The sequence below is a fragment of the Dipodomys ordii genome, unplaced genomic scaffold (genome assembly GCF_000151885.1).
Source record: "Dipodomys ordii isolate 6190 unplaced genomic scaffold, Dord_2.0 Scaffold111, whole genome shotgun sequence".
Lineage (NCBI taxonomy): Eukaryota > Metazoa > Chordata > Mammalia > Rodentia > Heteromyidae > Dipodomys > Dipodomys ordii.
In genome coordinates, this window is record NW_012267327.1 from 3,552,136 (window position 1) to 3,568,021 (window position 15,886).

The 15,886-nt window shown below is 32.2% G+C and overlaps 1 protein-coding gene across 1 annotated transcript in view; it reads left to right on the plus strand.

Annotated features, from left to right (window-relative positions):
• The window catches only part of Dzip3 (DAZ interacting zinc finger protein 3), a 71,583-nt gene that overhangs the window by 31,911 nt on the left and 23,786 nt on the right, over window positions 1–15,886 (plus strand). Inside the window, exons 12-18 of the mRNA XM_013028565.1 lie at window positions 646–698; window positions 3,718–3,794; window positions 5,728–6,345; window positions 7,788–7,820; window positions 8,919–9,088; window positions 10,217–10,261; window positions 13,832–13,857. Coding sequence (XP_012884019.1) covers window positions 646–698; window positions 3,718–3,794; window positions 5,728–6,345; window positions 7,788–7,820; window positions 8,919–9,088; window positions 10,217–10,261; window positions 13,832–13,857 — 1,022 coding nt within the window. The remainder of the gene's footprint in view (window positions 1–645; window positions 699–3,717; window positions 3,795–5,727; window positions 6,346–7,787; window positions 7,821–8,918; window positions 9,089–10,216; window positions 10,262–13,831; window positions 13,858–15,886) is intronic.

The following is a 15,886-nucleotide window of genomic DNA, read 5'->3' on the forward strand; positions in this document are numbered from 1 at the left end:
TGATGCTAAGTAAAATTACTTTTTAAGGGTAAATGTTGTGGTTATTTGAACAGTATTGTATATTATTCATCTTTTAATTCTGTTTTATTTGTTTACATTCACAATGTCTTCATTTTTATTGTCCATTTTCAAATGTTAAAACTACATGCTAACATTAACATGACACTACATTGAAAACGAACTTTACAGCTTTGGTGGAGAGAGGGAGGAGTTGGGAAGGTAGGGAGGGAAGGGATGGTAGGGGAAAAACAGAGGGGGTAACAATGTTCCATAGGAAATGTACTCATTACCTTACTCATGTAACTGTAACCCCTCTGTACAGTATCTTTATAATAAAAAATACATATTTAAAAAAACACATTTTGAAGCTGATTGCTGGTGACTCACTCCTGTAATCCTAGCTACTCAGGAGGCTAAGATCTGAAGATCACAATTCAAAGCCAGCCTAGGCAGAAAAGTCCACAAGACTCTTACCTCCAAGTAACTACCAGAAAACCAGAAGTGGCCCTGTGGTTCAAAGTGGTAGAGTGCTAGCCCTGAGTATAAAAGCTCAGAGACAATGCTCAGGTCCTGATTTGAAGCCCCATGACTGACAAAAAAATGAACTACTGTAAGGCTATTTATTTATTTTTTTATTACTTCCAGTTTGAAGTTGTGAGACAGGATGAATATATAACCATTGAAAATTTAGGAGCAAGGTAAGCTTGAAATAAAATATATTATTTTTTTCTGAGTATATGTTTTTAGTTGCTTCATCCTATATTCTGTTACCTATTAAACCACCATTAAACTTATTTTATGTTAATGAAGTTTAAGCTTTAGATGTGTTAAGATGTATTGCTTTGTATAGATTTATTATTTTCATTCAACTTGGAATGTTTCATAATTGTGCATGGTGGGGGTGTTAACTTGTTAAACATGGGTTATTTGCAAATATTGTTGATTGCCAAATAATTGGGTATATTTAAATATCTTCCCAGATATGGATTTCTAGTTTAATTTCCTGAATTATCAAATATTATTTTCTATTAATGTATTAGTTTTAAACTTGTTAAAGTCTGTCACATAATTCATATTATGTTTTATTTAGTTGTTTTGGTAGTGGGGCCTGAACTCTGAGCCTGGGAACTGTCTCTCAGCTCTCAGCTCAAGGCTAGCGCTCTACTACTTGAGCCACAGTGTCAATTCTGGCATTTTCTGATCGAACCCAGGCCCTCATGCATGCAAAGCAAGCACTCTACCACTGAGCCACCTTCCCAGCCCTATGTTTCAGTTTTAAATAAAACATGGTTTATTCCTGTAATCCCAGCTACTTAGAAGCCTAGGGTCTTGATACTGAATTCAAAGCCAGCCTGGGCAGGAAAGTTTGTGAGAAATGGATTCATGGCTTATTTGGTAGAGTGCTAGCTTTGAGCAAAAAAGCCCAACCCTAGACCTTTGAACTCAGGTTCAAGCTGCAGGCCAGCAAAAAATTAATTAATTAAATGTAGTTTAATAATTTATATTCTACTCTTGTAGGAGCATTGTACATATAAGTCAAAGTAAATTACAGTTTGTTTCAATGGTTTTTTTAACCAGTTATTTTCTTTTTCTAAATTTATTGTGAAGGAAATATTGAAATTGGTATATTTTTGTCTTTGTTATCTGTCATTTTGAAGCTGTTTTATCGGATATTCATACTTTACATAACTTGCTCATTGTTCCACAAGTACTACTTTGTGTCCTTATCTAATGTGAATATTTCCATTCCACTTTACCCTTTAGTTTATTTTTACTTTTTTGTTAGCATCTGCAGTACTTTTGTTTGTTTGCTTGTTTTGTGCCAGTCCTCACGACCTGGGTACTGTTGATTTTGTGCTCAATGTTTGTTCTCTATCACTTGAGCCCCAGTTCCACTTTCAGCTTTTTGGTGGTTAATTGAAGATAAGAGTCTCATGGACTTTTCTACCTGAGCTGGCTGTGAATTACGATCCTTAGATCTCAGACTTCTGAGTAGGTAGGATTTCAGGTTCAAGCCACCAACTCCTAGACCACCCTATCTTTGATTACCATATCCATGCTATTTCCCTTTATATTCCATATAAGTTTTTGATAATTACTTATGTCATTGGATTTAAATCTACTAACTTCCTTGATATTTAAAATTTGTTCCATATTCTCTTTTTTTGCTTTACTAGTTGTTCATTTTTTCCCAGTAGTCACTCTGCAGTGTAGATTGATTATGAAATATATAATTTTAGCTTATCAAAATTTATTTTCAAAGAATTTTCACCACTTTATGTATATTAAGAAAATCTTAGAATAATATATTCAATTTATGATATATTTCTGTTTTGTCTCAGGGTGTTTTTGTTTTGTGTTTTGTGATGGTCTCAGGTCTTTAACTCAGTGCCTAGGCTCTGTCCCTGAGCTTTTTCTCTCAAGACTAGTGTGCTGCCACTTGAGCCACAACTCCATTTTCAGCTTTTTTGGTACTTAATTAGACATAAGAGTCTCACAGATTTTCCTATCCAAGCTGGCAGAAAATGCTGGACTCTGAGAGTTCAGCCTGCTGAGTAACTCAGATTACAGTTGTGAGCCATTGGACCCAGCTTTGTCTCTGGCTTTTATGTCTTTTACTTATACAGATTTCCTAAATTCTGTAATCCATTGTCACTTATCAGATAGTTTATTTTTCTGTTTTGAATTTTATATACACAGAAACATTTATGTCTTATGCATTTGTAACTATTGTGGTTATGTGCTTCATTCTTCATTTTATGTCATTGCTGTAATTTTATTGTATACCTATCCTGTTGTGGATATGAATACATGTAGGAAATTTATTCGTAATAAATTTTTAGAATTTGTATTCTTAGTACATTTATGTATATTGTGGAATGTACTAGATTTTGCTAAACTCCTACCAGAAGTCTAGGAGAATGTTTTTTTTTAACCCACTGTCTTTGCCAATATTTCATATTATTAGAGTTTTAAATTTCTCCCAAGTTGTGAGGGGCTGGCATATTACAGTAATTTTGAAGATAAGATCAGTTAACAAGAAACAACAATCCGCACCAAAATTCCTGTTTCTTTATACTTTTATTCAATTGTTATTGTCCATTATTTTCACTTCCTTTGGAAAGGTTCTTTTCAAGCAAAGTCAGAAGTGTTTCCTTGTAGTAGTAATATTTTAATACATTTTGTTACTTCTCTTTTTTAATTATTTGTTTTGATTACCACTTTAATTTTTTATTATTAAAACAATTTACTACCTGCAAATAAATCTTAAAAAGTTATGAAATTTCATACTTTTTAAAAAAATATTTTAATTTTTAACATTATTAGGTGTTGACTATTTTGGGTTTTCTTAAAAGTTTTGTCAAAGTAATTCTGCATAAGGAGAAGTCCAAGAGGGAACTTGAGGTTTGCTGTTTCTTTGGTCATATTTGTTTACTTACAACACAAGTCTTTTTTTTTTCTTTTTTCCTGCTATCTCACATGGAAAATAAATTTGATAGGTGTGTCCTATAAACATTTAGCAATATTTTTATGTAATTTTTATCTAATAATACTGCTTACCTAATTCCAAATATTGACATTATGATTATAGTTGTTGGTAGTTCATTCCTTTTTCTCCCTTACCTTTAAATAATTTTCTAGAGAAGAAGAAAATAGTTATTCATGCTAAAAAATGATTTTGACATTATTTCTCTATTAATTTTTTCCACTTGACAGTTATAAGAAGATGATGTCTCTGAAAATAAGTGATACCGATATAACACCGAAGATCAGTTTAAAATTTAATACAAAAGGTATTTTATTTGTATATGATTTCAGTTGAAAAATAACACATTTTAGTTGTGTTGTAAAGTGCCAAATAATTAACAAACATGCTATCACATTTGTCATTCACTAGGGTGAATGCCAAACATGTAGTATGCCAACATGTAGTACTTGGTATAGGCTAGAACTCAAATAGAAATATCAATAGGTATATGTTTCTTCTATTCCTTTGTCATCTTATCAAGGGATATGATAGGTCTTCAGCCTAGCTATGGTTACATAGTAGAATTTCCTCCAGAAGAGATTAACTTCATCATTCCTCACTTGATTTATTCTCTTTCAACAGAGCAAGCATAAGAGTTGCCAAAGATGAAAGGAATGATGCTTAGAATCAAGTAGTATAAATTTTGGTGCCAGCAATTTAGGAATGGACTATGAAATGCTCTGTCTAGCACTTGGCAGTCTTTATAGGCTCCTGATCTATGGAAGAATAGTTGGAAGTAGTCCTTGCTAGGGAAAAAGGATACCCCTAACACTAGTCAGCAGTTTGTATGGCAACCTAGAAAGCTCCTTGAGTCATTTGCTTTTTAACTTTGTTCACCTTCACAGTGAATGTCAAGTATATTAAACAAAAATAATAAAAATCTAAACCAAATCATAAACATAAAAGAATAAAGCTGCATTTTATGATACTGACACCTTAGATTCATATAAAAATCAAAAGTCCTCCTATACGCAATTCTTACTGTTTTTAAGTTCTTCTCTGTTTTCATCCTTGTGTTATTAAATAGGAACAATGCCAATTACTCTAGTCACATTCCTTATTATTGCATTTCATTTATAAAATGCTCAATCATTACATTTCATGAACATGAAACTTATGAGATCAGTACTTCTCAAAACTTTGTATATATTTGAATCATCTGATGATTTTGTTAAAATACAGGTGTCAGTTCAGTAAGTAGGTTTGTAGTAGAGCCTGAGGTTCTGCATGTCTAACAGGCTTTCAGGTAGATGATGCTGATACTGCTGGACTGTGGACCAGGTAAGTACCAAGGCATTAGGTCACTGTGTCTCTTAATATAAATCTGAGCTAATATAATATCCATTATCCATATGCACTTGTTAAGTTTATATTAATGTAAAGTAAATTTTAATACTGTTTCTCAGTCAGACAGACAACCTTTCCAGTACTTAGTGAATAGTGGAAAGAGAAAATTATAAACCGTTCTGGCACAGAAAATTCAGACAGTGCTGAAAGTGCTGCTTTAGTATGAAAAAGTAAATGTAATTGTCTAAGTAAAGGATACTTACACATTAGCAGCTAATAATCTTGACAAATTTCAGGATTTTCAAAGACTTAATATTTATTAGTTTTAGGCTAGTGCTCTTATCACTTGAGCATAATTCTACTTCCAGGCAAAATACGTAACGCCACTTGATGGCCAAAGTTCATTTATTTGAACATACTGTAGTTGGCCAGTCAGTGGTGGCTCATGCCTATCATCCTACTTATGCAGAGATCTGAGGACTGTGGTTCAAAGCAATCCAGGCAGACAAATCTACAAGGCTAGTGGCTTCACAATCAGGAAAAAGCCAGAAGTGAAAATATGGCTCAAGTAGTAGAGTGCCAGTCATGAGTGAAAAAGCCAAAGGAGAGCTTGAAGCCCTTAATTCAAGCCCCAAGTAACAAAACAAGCAAAAAGCCCTTGTGGATTGTTGAAAAGCTTCTGATAGAGAATAGTTTTTGTGATTTCTTGCTTGTGAACATACTATTTTTGTCTAGAGTTTTTCACAGCTGGACACAAAGAAGCATGGTACTGGCTGTGGTAAACTATTATAATGTACTTCATTTTTTTGGAATGATTCCTGCCCTACAGGAGATTTGAGTATACTATAAGAAATCACATAGAAAAATAATATTAATATGAAATGTCTTCACTTTTCAAAATTCGTTTTCAGAGGAGATGCCTATCTTCAAACTCAATTATAATTATTTCTATCATCTGCTCCATATAATTATTATCTCTGGTACTGACATTGTCCGGCAAATATTTGATGAGGCTATGCCACCCCTTCTATTGAAAAAAGAGCTGCTTATACACAAGAATGTACTGGAATCCTACTACAACCATCTTTGGACCAATCACCCTTTGGGAGGATCATGGCATCTGCTTTATCCCCCAAACAAGGAGCTACCACAATCCAAACAGTTTGATTTATGCCTCCTATTAGCTCTCATAAAACATTTGAATGTATTCCCTGCACCCAGAAAAGGCTGGAATATGGAACCACCATCTTCTGATCTCTCTAAGTCTGCAGACATCCTGAGGCTATGCAAATACAGGGATTTTCTTCTTAGTGAGATTTTGATGAATGGTCTCACAGAGTCACAGTTCAATTCAATTTGGAAAAAAGTTTCTGATATTCTTCTGCGCCTTGGGATGAAACAAGAGGATATAGACAAAGTGAAGGAGAATCCCATTGAGAATATATCTCTAGATTACCATCAGCTATCTATCTACCTAGGCATACCAGTACCAGAAATCATCCAGAGGATGTTATCCTGCTATCAACAAGGTACTAAATAATTATTTACTTCAGCCAGTAAACCTTCCTTGAGTTGCTGCTCTATGCTTGGGGAATAATTTTTTTTCTTTTTTTTCTACGTAGATTTGAAAATCTTTGAGTATAAGAAAATGCTGGGCTTGATGATAGGAGAAATTAGGCAAGAACTTTCACATGTAAATTAGAGGCTTTAAGAAATACATTTACTCTTTTAAGATTTTAAGTAACAAAAACCTAAGTGAATAAGGTAATATTTGGGAAAAATGCTGTGAGTACTAATTCAATTCCAAGCATTTCAAGCAGGTTTTCTCTCGACCATCTGAAGAGCTTATTGGTTGAATTCCTTTAATAGAGGCTGTTTTAGTATCATTAATCTTTCAGTTATTAAAGTTGCCATTTTCACTTCTATATCTAATTATTTGATTAACATCCATTGTCATCAGTAAGTCTCCACGTAGGTTATCTTTTTTCTTCATCACTAAATCTCTAGAACCTAACACAATTTGATTTACGTTATGAGTAGTCAATAAATATTAATGGGTAAGGAGAGGGATGATGATCAAGATAATTCAGATTGCTTTAAAAAAAAAAAAAAGACTCAGAGCCAGGCACCAGTGGCTCATGCCTATAATCCTAGCTATTCAGGAGGCTGAGATCTGATGATCATGGTTTAAAGCCAGCTGGGGCAGGAAAGTCCGTGAGAGTCTTATCTCCAATGAACCCACTAGAAAACCAGAAGTGGTGCTGTGGCTCAGGTGGTAGAGCGCTTGCTTTGAACTGAAGAGCCAAGGGACAGCGCCCAGGCCCAGCGTTCAAGCCCCACAACCCACAAAAAAAAAAAAAAGTCAGCCGGTACCATTGGGTTTCACCTATAATCCTAGCTACACAAGAGGCTGAGATCTGAGGATCGCTGTTCAAAGCCAGCCCAGGTAGGAAAGTCAGTGAGACTCATCCCCAGCAAACCAGCAGAAAACTAGAAGTGGTACTGTGGCTCAAGTGGTAGAACACTAGCCTTTAGCTGAAGAGTGCAGGGACAGGGTCCTGATCCAGAGTTCAAGCCCCATGACCAACTGAAAAAAAAAAAAAAAAAAAGACTCAAATATTCATTGGACATTTCCTTCATAGTTCATAATTATTTGGTTCTTTGTGGCTTTCAATTAATAAGAATTGTCTGCTTGGTTTAATGTGTATATGTCTGTTTCTGGTTTTTACCTGTTAAGAACTATTAATTTTTTTCATTGATTTTTCCTTACTAAATCATTTACATCCTTTACATTGATAATCTAAAGATTGACCTTTATCTGAACTGCATTGATAAGCACATCTGGTTATTTTTATAGTTATAAAGTAGATAAATGCAGTATGAAATTCTACTGGCTGTTCTTAATCCTTATTTCATTCTTATTGTTCATGTTTGTAATTGTTTATCTAATTTTTTTCTTTACGTACCATAGGTATTGCTCTACAGTCAATAACAGGCAGTCAATGTAAGTATACTTATAAACTAAATGCTTAAGTTATCATTTAACTTACGATACCTAAGGGATCTATCTTATAGATAAATCTATAAGATTTATACTTGGTAAGAAAAATTATACAATAAAATGTAACGATTCGTAAAAGCTTACAAAATCATGTGATGAAATTACTACTGGTTAACTGAATGTACTATGAGCCTTACTCTGCTTTGGTCTTTGTGCTATGCCACAGGACTTATCCAAGGATGGAAATTTAGTTTTTATTCTCATGTAGAAATTCCTACTTCCTGTTTACTGACTCATCTGTGCTGTTTAATATGGCTCTATCTGATTAACAATCTGTTGTATATACTTTCTAGCTTTTTTGACAGCTGATGGGATGCTGCCATTTACTTACTTAGTTCGTTAATTAGTCAGTTAATACACATAGAATTTTCTTTCATTGTATATCATTTTGACTAAAACTCCTGAGCTCATGTCATCCTCCCATCTCAATCTGTTAACAGTTACCTGGGAGTGCAATCACATGCCACTATATCCAGCTTTTTATTTTCCATTCTTGAGCTTTTAAAAAATGTAAATTCACATTCTAAAATTAAATTAGATATAAGAAAACAACACCATGAGTTTGTTTGGCATTGAATATTGAATCTCCTTATGATGAAGTTTTGAGCCTGAATCTTTAGGGCAATATCAAGGGTCATACTCAAAAAAGAGGTCATGTATAAAGGATCTGATACCCTTCTTAGGGGTTAAAAAAATAAATCTTATAGTTTTTCTTTATATCTTAATACTAATTGTATAATAAAACTAATTAATAGGGCTAGTGCTAAACTTTACTGAAGTTCTATAGTAACTAATATCTAGAGTTTACTTAAGATCCCAGTAATGTATTTCATTACATATTAGTTCCAGGCTATTGTGTGTACCTATCATTTGATTGTGGATATATTGATACTACATCTTCATCTAGTGATTTGAAAGAATAAGATTTCTATTTTTTCCGATATTTTATTTGTTTGGTGAATATTTATAATCACAATAATAAGAGGCTGAAATTCCCTAAACCTTGTATCCAGATTTTGAGTTTTTGTCTTTTATAATTAGGTATTGAAATAGAAGAGTTACAAAATGAGGACGAAGAACTGAGTCCACCTCTTATGGAGTACAATATAAATGTGAAATCAAACACTGAAATACATTTGGCAGAAATGAATAAAGATGGAGGCTCGATACCCAGTGAATCTTCAACAGAATCTACTAAAGATCCTCAAGAAGTATGAACTTTTCTTAATATTTGAATTACTATTGCTTACTCTGGTCCTTTACTTATTGCATATGCTATATTTAAATTATTCCAGACAATCATGTTTACACAGAATTTGAAGAGGAATGATTTTCCCTCAGTATTTTCTAATGTAGTCTTTCTAAATAATCATTTATTTTGCCAAACTTTATTGAACATATATTTGGCACCAGGCACTGTGATATATTTCTGAGTATATTTCTTCTTATTGACTAGTAGAAGTAGGTATGCAAGGATAGTAAAATGGAGAGAAAAGTATAGGGAAAGCTAGAGGCATAACTTAAGATGGTAGAGTGCCAGATATGAACAAGCTTAGTGACAGTATGAAGTCCCAGGTTCAAGCCTTGGTACTAGCACAAAACAAAGAATAGTGAGGACTAAAGAAGATATAAAAATAAGAGTAAGCTAAAATAATTTAATACCTCTTAATACAGAGGTAGAATTTAAATAATCTAATATGGAATGTCCATATTTCTTAGCAGACATCAAATGATAGCTACTTTATAATCACAACATTTTTCATTTTTTTCTTAGGCTTAATCTTATATCCATAGACCTGGATATGTTACTTTTTTGTTTGTTTAGGAGTGCCAGAATTTAAACTCATTAAACATTGCACTTGCTAGGCAGGCTCTACCACATGAGTCATGTCCCTATCTTTTCATTTTAGGTATTTTTCAAATAGGGTCTTAAAATTATACTTGAAATTACCCTAGATCACCATCTTCCTATTTATGCCTTCCCCATAGCTGGAAAGAGCAGTCCTAAGATGGGATCTCATGAAGCTTTTGCCCTTGACCATAATCTTTCTGATGTTCACTTCCCTTACAAGTAACTAGGGTTATAAGTGTGAGCCACCATGTATAACATGTTGCTCTTTTCGAAATGTCTTCATCGTTTATCACATGCATCTGTGCACGTGAGCAAATATAAATTTACATTCTTGCCTACTTATTGACTATGTATCGGTGATTTTTCAAGAGTGAAATATTTAAGATATCAGTAAAAGGAAATATATTTTGCAAACTAACCTTGCAAACTAATCGATTGTACAATTTAAATTGCATGTTAAGTAAATGATTTATCTCTTACCTACTAGGTTATGGATAAACCAAAGAAAAAGAAAAAAACTAAGAATAAAAAGGTAAGAAACTATATTAGTATTAAAATTTAGGAATATTGGTTTAAACCTTCCTGAATTTAATACATGAACTTTTGTTAGAAGTTAAATTTGTCCAGATAGCCATATATATTCTATAGTTGATATAATATTATTGAGACATTTACATATTTTATATTTTAAATTAAACATATCTAAATCATAATTTATAGGTTTAAATATACAAATAATAAAATGATTTAGCCTCTTGAAAATTGTATTGATTTCTGCAAATACCACTCATTTTAATGCCTACTGTTGGCTATGTTCCAGTGGCACACATCTGTAATCTTAGCTACTCAGGAAGCTGAGATCTAAGGATTCTGGTTGCAAGCCAGCCCAGGCAGGAAAGTCCATAAGACTCTTGTCTCTAATTAACCACCAAAAAACCAGAAGTGGAGCTGTGGATCAAGTGGTAGAGCATTGACCTTGAGCGAAAAACCTAAGGTACAGCACCCAGGTCCTGAGTTAAAGCCCCAGTACTAGCACCAAAAAAAAAATTTTTTTTAAGAAAGACCTACTTCTTGTTTTAGTAAAACATTTTTTGTCCTATTTCTATATTTAGGAACAGTTTTCAAAACTTTTAGGAAATCTAGGTCTAAGGCATGGCTCAAGTGATAGAGTTCCAGTTTAACAAGTATGAGAGTTCAAATTCCAGTTATGCCTAATGAAAAAATAAGAAAAAAGAGAACAACACAACTATAAACATCAATATACATACTTTTCAGAAATATACACTTAGTGATGTTATTTAAATGTTTTGTTTATATATCAGGAAGCACATAGGAACTTTTTGTTTCTTCTCCATCTATTTTCCCATTGTAGTTTATTTTTAAAAATGAGATAGTTAATACTCTTATTAAGATGAAATTTGGACATTAGGAAGAAGAATTTTTACACTGTAGTTTTGTATCTTCTAAGTTTTAAATTATTGAACAGGTTTTAGGATTTATGCATATGATTATTTTACATATGGTAGTCTTACATAACCAATTAATGTTAATGTAGATACAAATAATTATCTAGTTGTGAACACTTAGCAATAAGTAATAAAGTCAATCAAATTCTTCAATCAGTTTTCTTGAAAATTTTTTTAATTGTTTGGCTTTGGTTTATTGGTTTATATATATTTATATATTTATATATATATATATATTTATATATATTTATATATATTTTATATATTTTATATATACCATACAGAGGGGTTACAATTACATGGCAAGGTAATGAGTACATTTCTTATCAAGCATTGTTGCCTCCTCCTTTGTTTCTCCTTACCATCCTTTCCCATCTCCTCCATCCCCCACCCCACGCCAAAGTTGTAAAGTTTGTTTTTCGACATAATGTCTTTTACATCTCATTGTTGCAATGGGTCCACCTTCCCTTCCACAAATTATACCTACATCAAATACAGTGAAAACAAGAGTTATACCGTGGGGGAGGGACATACAAAGCAACAAAGAAATATCTTATAAATATGTTAGAAACAATAGCAAGAAAGAAAAAACATTTGAGTCCTTATCTTGGGGTTCATTTTGCCTAACATCAACTTATCTGACTGTGTTTGTCGTAGACATATACTAGTTATGTTATATATAGTTACAACAAAGTCAGTGTGAAATTGTATCCTCTGTTAATTATTTGTTTTGCGTCTTGTCTACCTGACAATAGTCCTGAAAATACCAATTAGGTATTCTCTGAGAGAATAGGAAGAAGTGGGCTGGGAAGGTGGCTCAGTAGCAGAGTGCTTGCCTTGCATGCATGAGGCCCTGGGTTCAATTCCTCAGCACCACATAAACAGAAAAAGTTGGAAGTAGTGCTGTGGCTCAAATGGTAGAGTGCTAGCTTTGAGCTGAAGAGCTGAGAAGAGTGCCCAGGCCCACTACCAGCCAAAAAAAAAAAGAAAGAATAGGAAGAAGTATAATTTTTCTAGCAAAAATAATACTAATAGCAAATATTAATTCCTTTAGATTAGGATTGTGACTACTCTGTATGTTCCTTCACTTTGTTAATTAGGTATTTAGTATTTAAGTAGTAATATACCTAAATGGTAACTAAGTTTGGGGAATTAATTAGTTCCTTTTATCACTCACCCAGGATTAGAGTGAGCAAGACTCAAGAAGACTTTTGTGATGAAGCCTTGGGGAAACAAAAAGAGAGAAACATGACAGGAAGTAAAGCCAGCCCTTTAAATCAGTGGCTTCTATATAAGAGAGAAGTTGTACAGATGCATAAAATAGAGGCTAATAGGAATTACATTGAAGTTATAAAGGGAAGAACTAAAAGGCATTTTGAAAAATGATCAAGAATAGTAGATATGTTTATTATGAACAATCAAAAGTCATTTTAAATCATAATCGAGTACACTAGAACCAAGATAGGAATTAGTAATTCTAAATTATAGAAACAAATTAATGTTGAACTTTGAACATAAATCAGACAGTGACATAAAGTTTGGTATACTGATAAGGAAAGAGAGCAAGTTTTTGCATACAGCATTAATGAGGAGACTTATAAATAAAAGTTTCTTATATAAAGGAGATAGTAAGTATTAATGCTGTAATTTTTTGTCTTCATATATGTTAAATGTTATATGTTAAAATGTCATGTTGTTGTAGTTTTAATCAAAGCAGAATTTAGAGGTTTGGTTTTTTGTGTTCTTTTTTGTGGTCAGTCGTGGGGCTTGAACTCTAGGCTTGGTTGCTGCGCTCTTCAGCTCAAGGATAAGGGAACACTCTACCACTTAAGCCACAGAGCCATTTCCGGTTTTCTAGTGGTTTATTGGAGATAAGAGTTTCACAGATTTTCCTGCCCAGACTGGCTTTGAACCATGATCCTCAGATTTCAGCCTCCTGAGGAGCTGGATTGAGAAATTTTTAATTTCCTCCCATTTGTGATCTTCTAGCACTTTGTTTTTCTATAAGATCTTTTTCTCAACATTTTTATTAGCATCAGTTTGTTTTATAATGAATTTTCATGTTACTGTCTTATATTCATACAACGTACCTTGATTAAACTCACCCCCCTCTATCACCCTTACTTACATACCCTCTTCCTGGACCAATCTCAACTTACTGTAAGATTCTTCATGTTTCAGTCTGATTTATCCTTTCATTTATGTTTCCAAAAGTCCTGTACCTCTCTATGAATATGTATTATACTCACTTATCCCAAAGTTTTCTAGTAGGTATGAATTCAATTCTTAATATTCACCTTCTCTAGTAGTCAGCTCCGTTATCTGTATCAGTGATGTTTCAAGTTACATGTCTTAACTCAGTAATAGATAATATCAGTTTAGTGAACCATAAAAGGAAATAAAGTAAGTATAAATTTAAAAACATAGTTCACAGGTAAAAATGAATAAAATTTAATTCATAAGATTTATAGTTTATGAGTGGAGACTATAACTCAGTACTTTCAATATTATGAAAAAAAATTTATTTGGTGGTTCTCAAAAAGTTTACACTGACCTGATGACCTAAATATCATATCACTATACTATGCTGGCGTAGTTGATATAGATTACTAAATCCTTGTGATTGTATTTTTCAGAGTAAAGACTCAAAGGAAGAGCAAATGTAAGTGTTAATTTATTTAATTTTAAAGTTTTTCTTAGTATTTTTCAAAGTGAGTTTGTGAACACTTTCTTTTGGGAAATGTTCTCATTGAAAAAAGGATAGAACTTTGTCTTAATATATTGTTTCAATTTCACAGAAGATAATGAAAAATTTAGTTACCATTTTTCTTTGTTCATTACTTCAATTAGACATATTCATAGGGTACAATGTAATATTTCAATACACACATATGCAATATGTACTGATCAAAGAACAATGAACATTTCCATCTCTTAATCAGTAGTACAAGATTGGAGCTGCTAAGTTAATCTAGTTGTTCATAAAATTAAGTTATCATCTTTAAAGAACAGACTCACCCCTTTGTCTGTGAGGCTGCTTAAGAGTCATCTAATTCCTAATGCTTCGTTCACAATGTGAATACTGCAAAAAAATACTTTAAAATATGTATCAATAGTTAGGTAAATCTAAACTAAGACTTAAAGGATGTATCATTTATATCTCACTGGCTCCTTTTACAAATTTAGTTTAACTTGAGGCACTTTTTTATTTTAGTTTTTGAAAGTAAAATTTGAAACTTTAACAAACATTTTAATGTCAGAAGATCGGTATAAGATATATTTTGCAGCCATATGATTTACAACACATAAAAGAAGTTTAAAGAAGAGGTGGAAATGTCTAATGAAGGGATCATTATCCCAACCAAAAAATTTGGTCATCTGAGTATTGGTAATGTTGAAGAATTCTAATCCTATAAATTGGATATCTGTAAAATGACACAAGAAGATATTTTCTTAACCTAAAAGCTATGGTTTGTGGAATACACTTTATTAATGTTCACAGATATAATCCATTAATTTAAAATAGTTTATTATCAAAGATGCTTTCACCTGCTTTGGGAGAAAATTGGAACCACTGGGTCAATATGTTTCCTTAATTTTTTTAGGCTGTGTCAATGTGGTATAAAATTAACTTAATAGTGATGAAACAATTTCATCAATCATTTTCACTCATTTTCCATGTATTGCATCCCAATCTGGATGATTAAATCACCAAAGAAGAGATTTTTTCATATATACACAAAAAGAGAATATTATATATAAATGCACAAAAGAGTATAAATATGTATATATATAAGTATATATATAAATGTAGATTGTCTAAGTATATATGTGTATACATACATATGTATGTATATGTTCGTGTGTATGTATGTGTGCGTGTGATCCCATTCAATAACTAGTACTGTTTTCACATTTAATCATACTATGTTTGACATTCTTTTATGTGTTTAGGTGTTTTAACCCTTAATATCATTATAACTTTACCCTTACTTACTTCACTTAGTCTATATAAGAAATATGATAATTTTCCTATATTATCCAATGCTTGTATTTTGCTTAAAAATTTAGAAATTGTTTTGGGGATCCTTTAAAAATATATAAATTCATCATGCTTCATCTTGCAGAATTCAGTTACAAGGATGCCTAAGAATACGTAATTTCTTTTTTTATTCTTTGGTTAATTTAGAACATTGAGTTTGTGAATGAATAGTTTATATAATCAGTTGATTTAATTGAATTTTCCAAAATGTTAGATCACTCTCAAATACCTAAGTGACACCGAGTAACAATTTATATAGTGCTTTATGAGTTATTCTACAAACATTAGATGTCATTGTTTTTTAAGATGTCAATGTGCTAAAACAGTAAAACATATCCTAATTCACACTATAAGTAAAAGTACTTCTTGTATTAGGTAGTAGGCCAACTAAAGACTAGTAATTTAACTGGTGTGTTTGAGAAATAAGTATAAAATTAGTTATCATTGTATCTATAGCATTTACATTTTTACTAATCCTTGTTAATGATTCACTTATTAGCACTATATTAGCACTACAGATTTTCTAAAACCAAAAACTCTCTATATTGCAATCTTATTTTTTGTTGTTAGTTGCAGCCTTCTATTTAAATATATATTGGAACAAAATACAAAAGTTGATTAAACCCAAATACCTGTAAGAAATACTGTG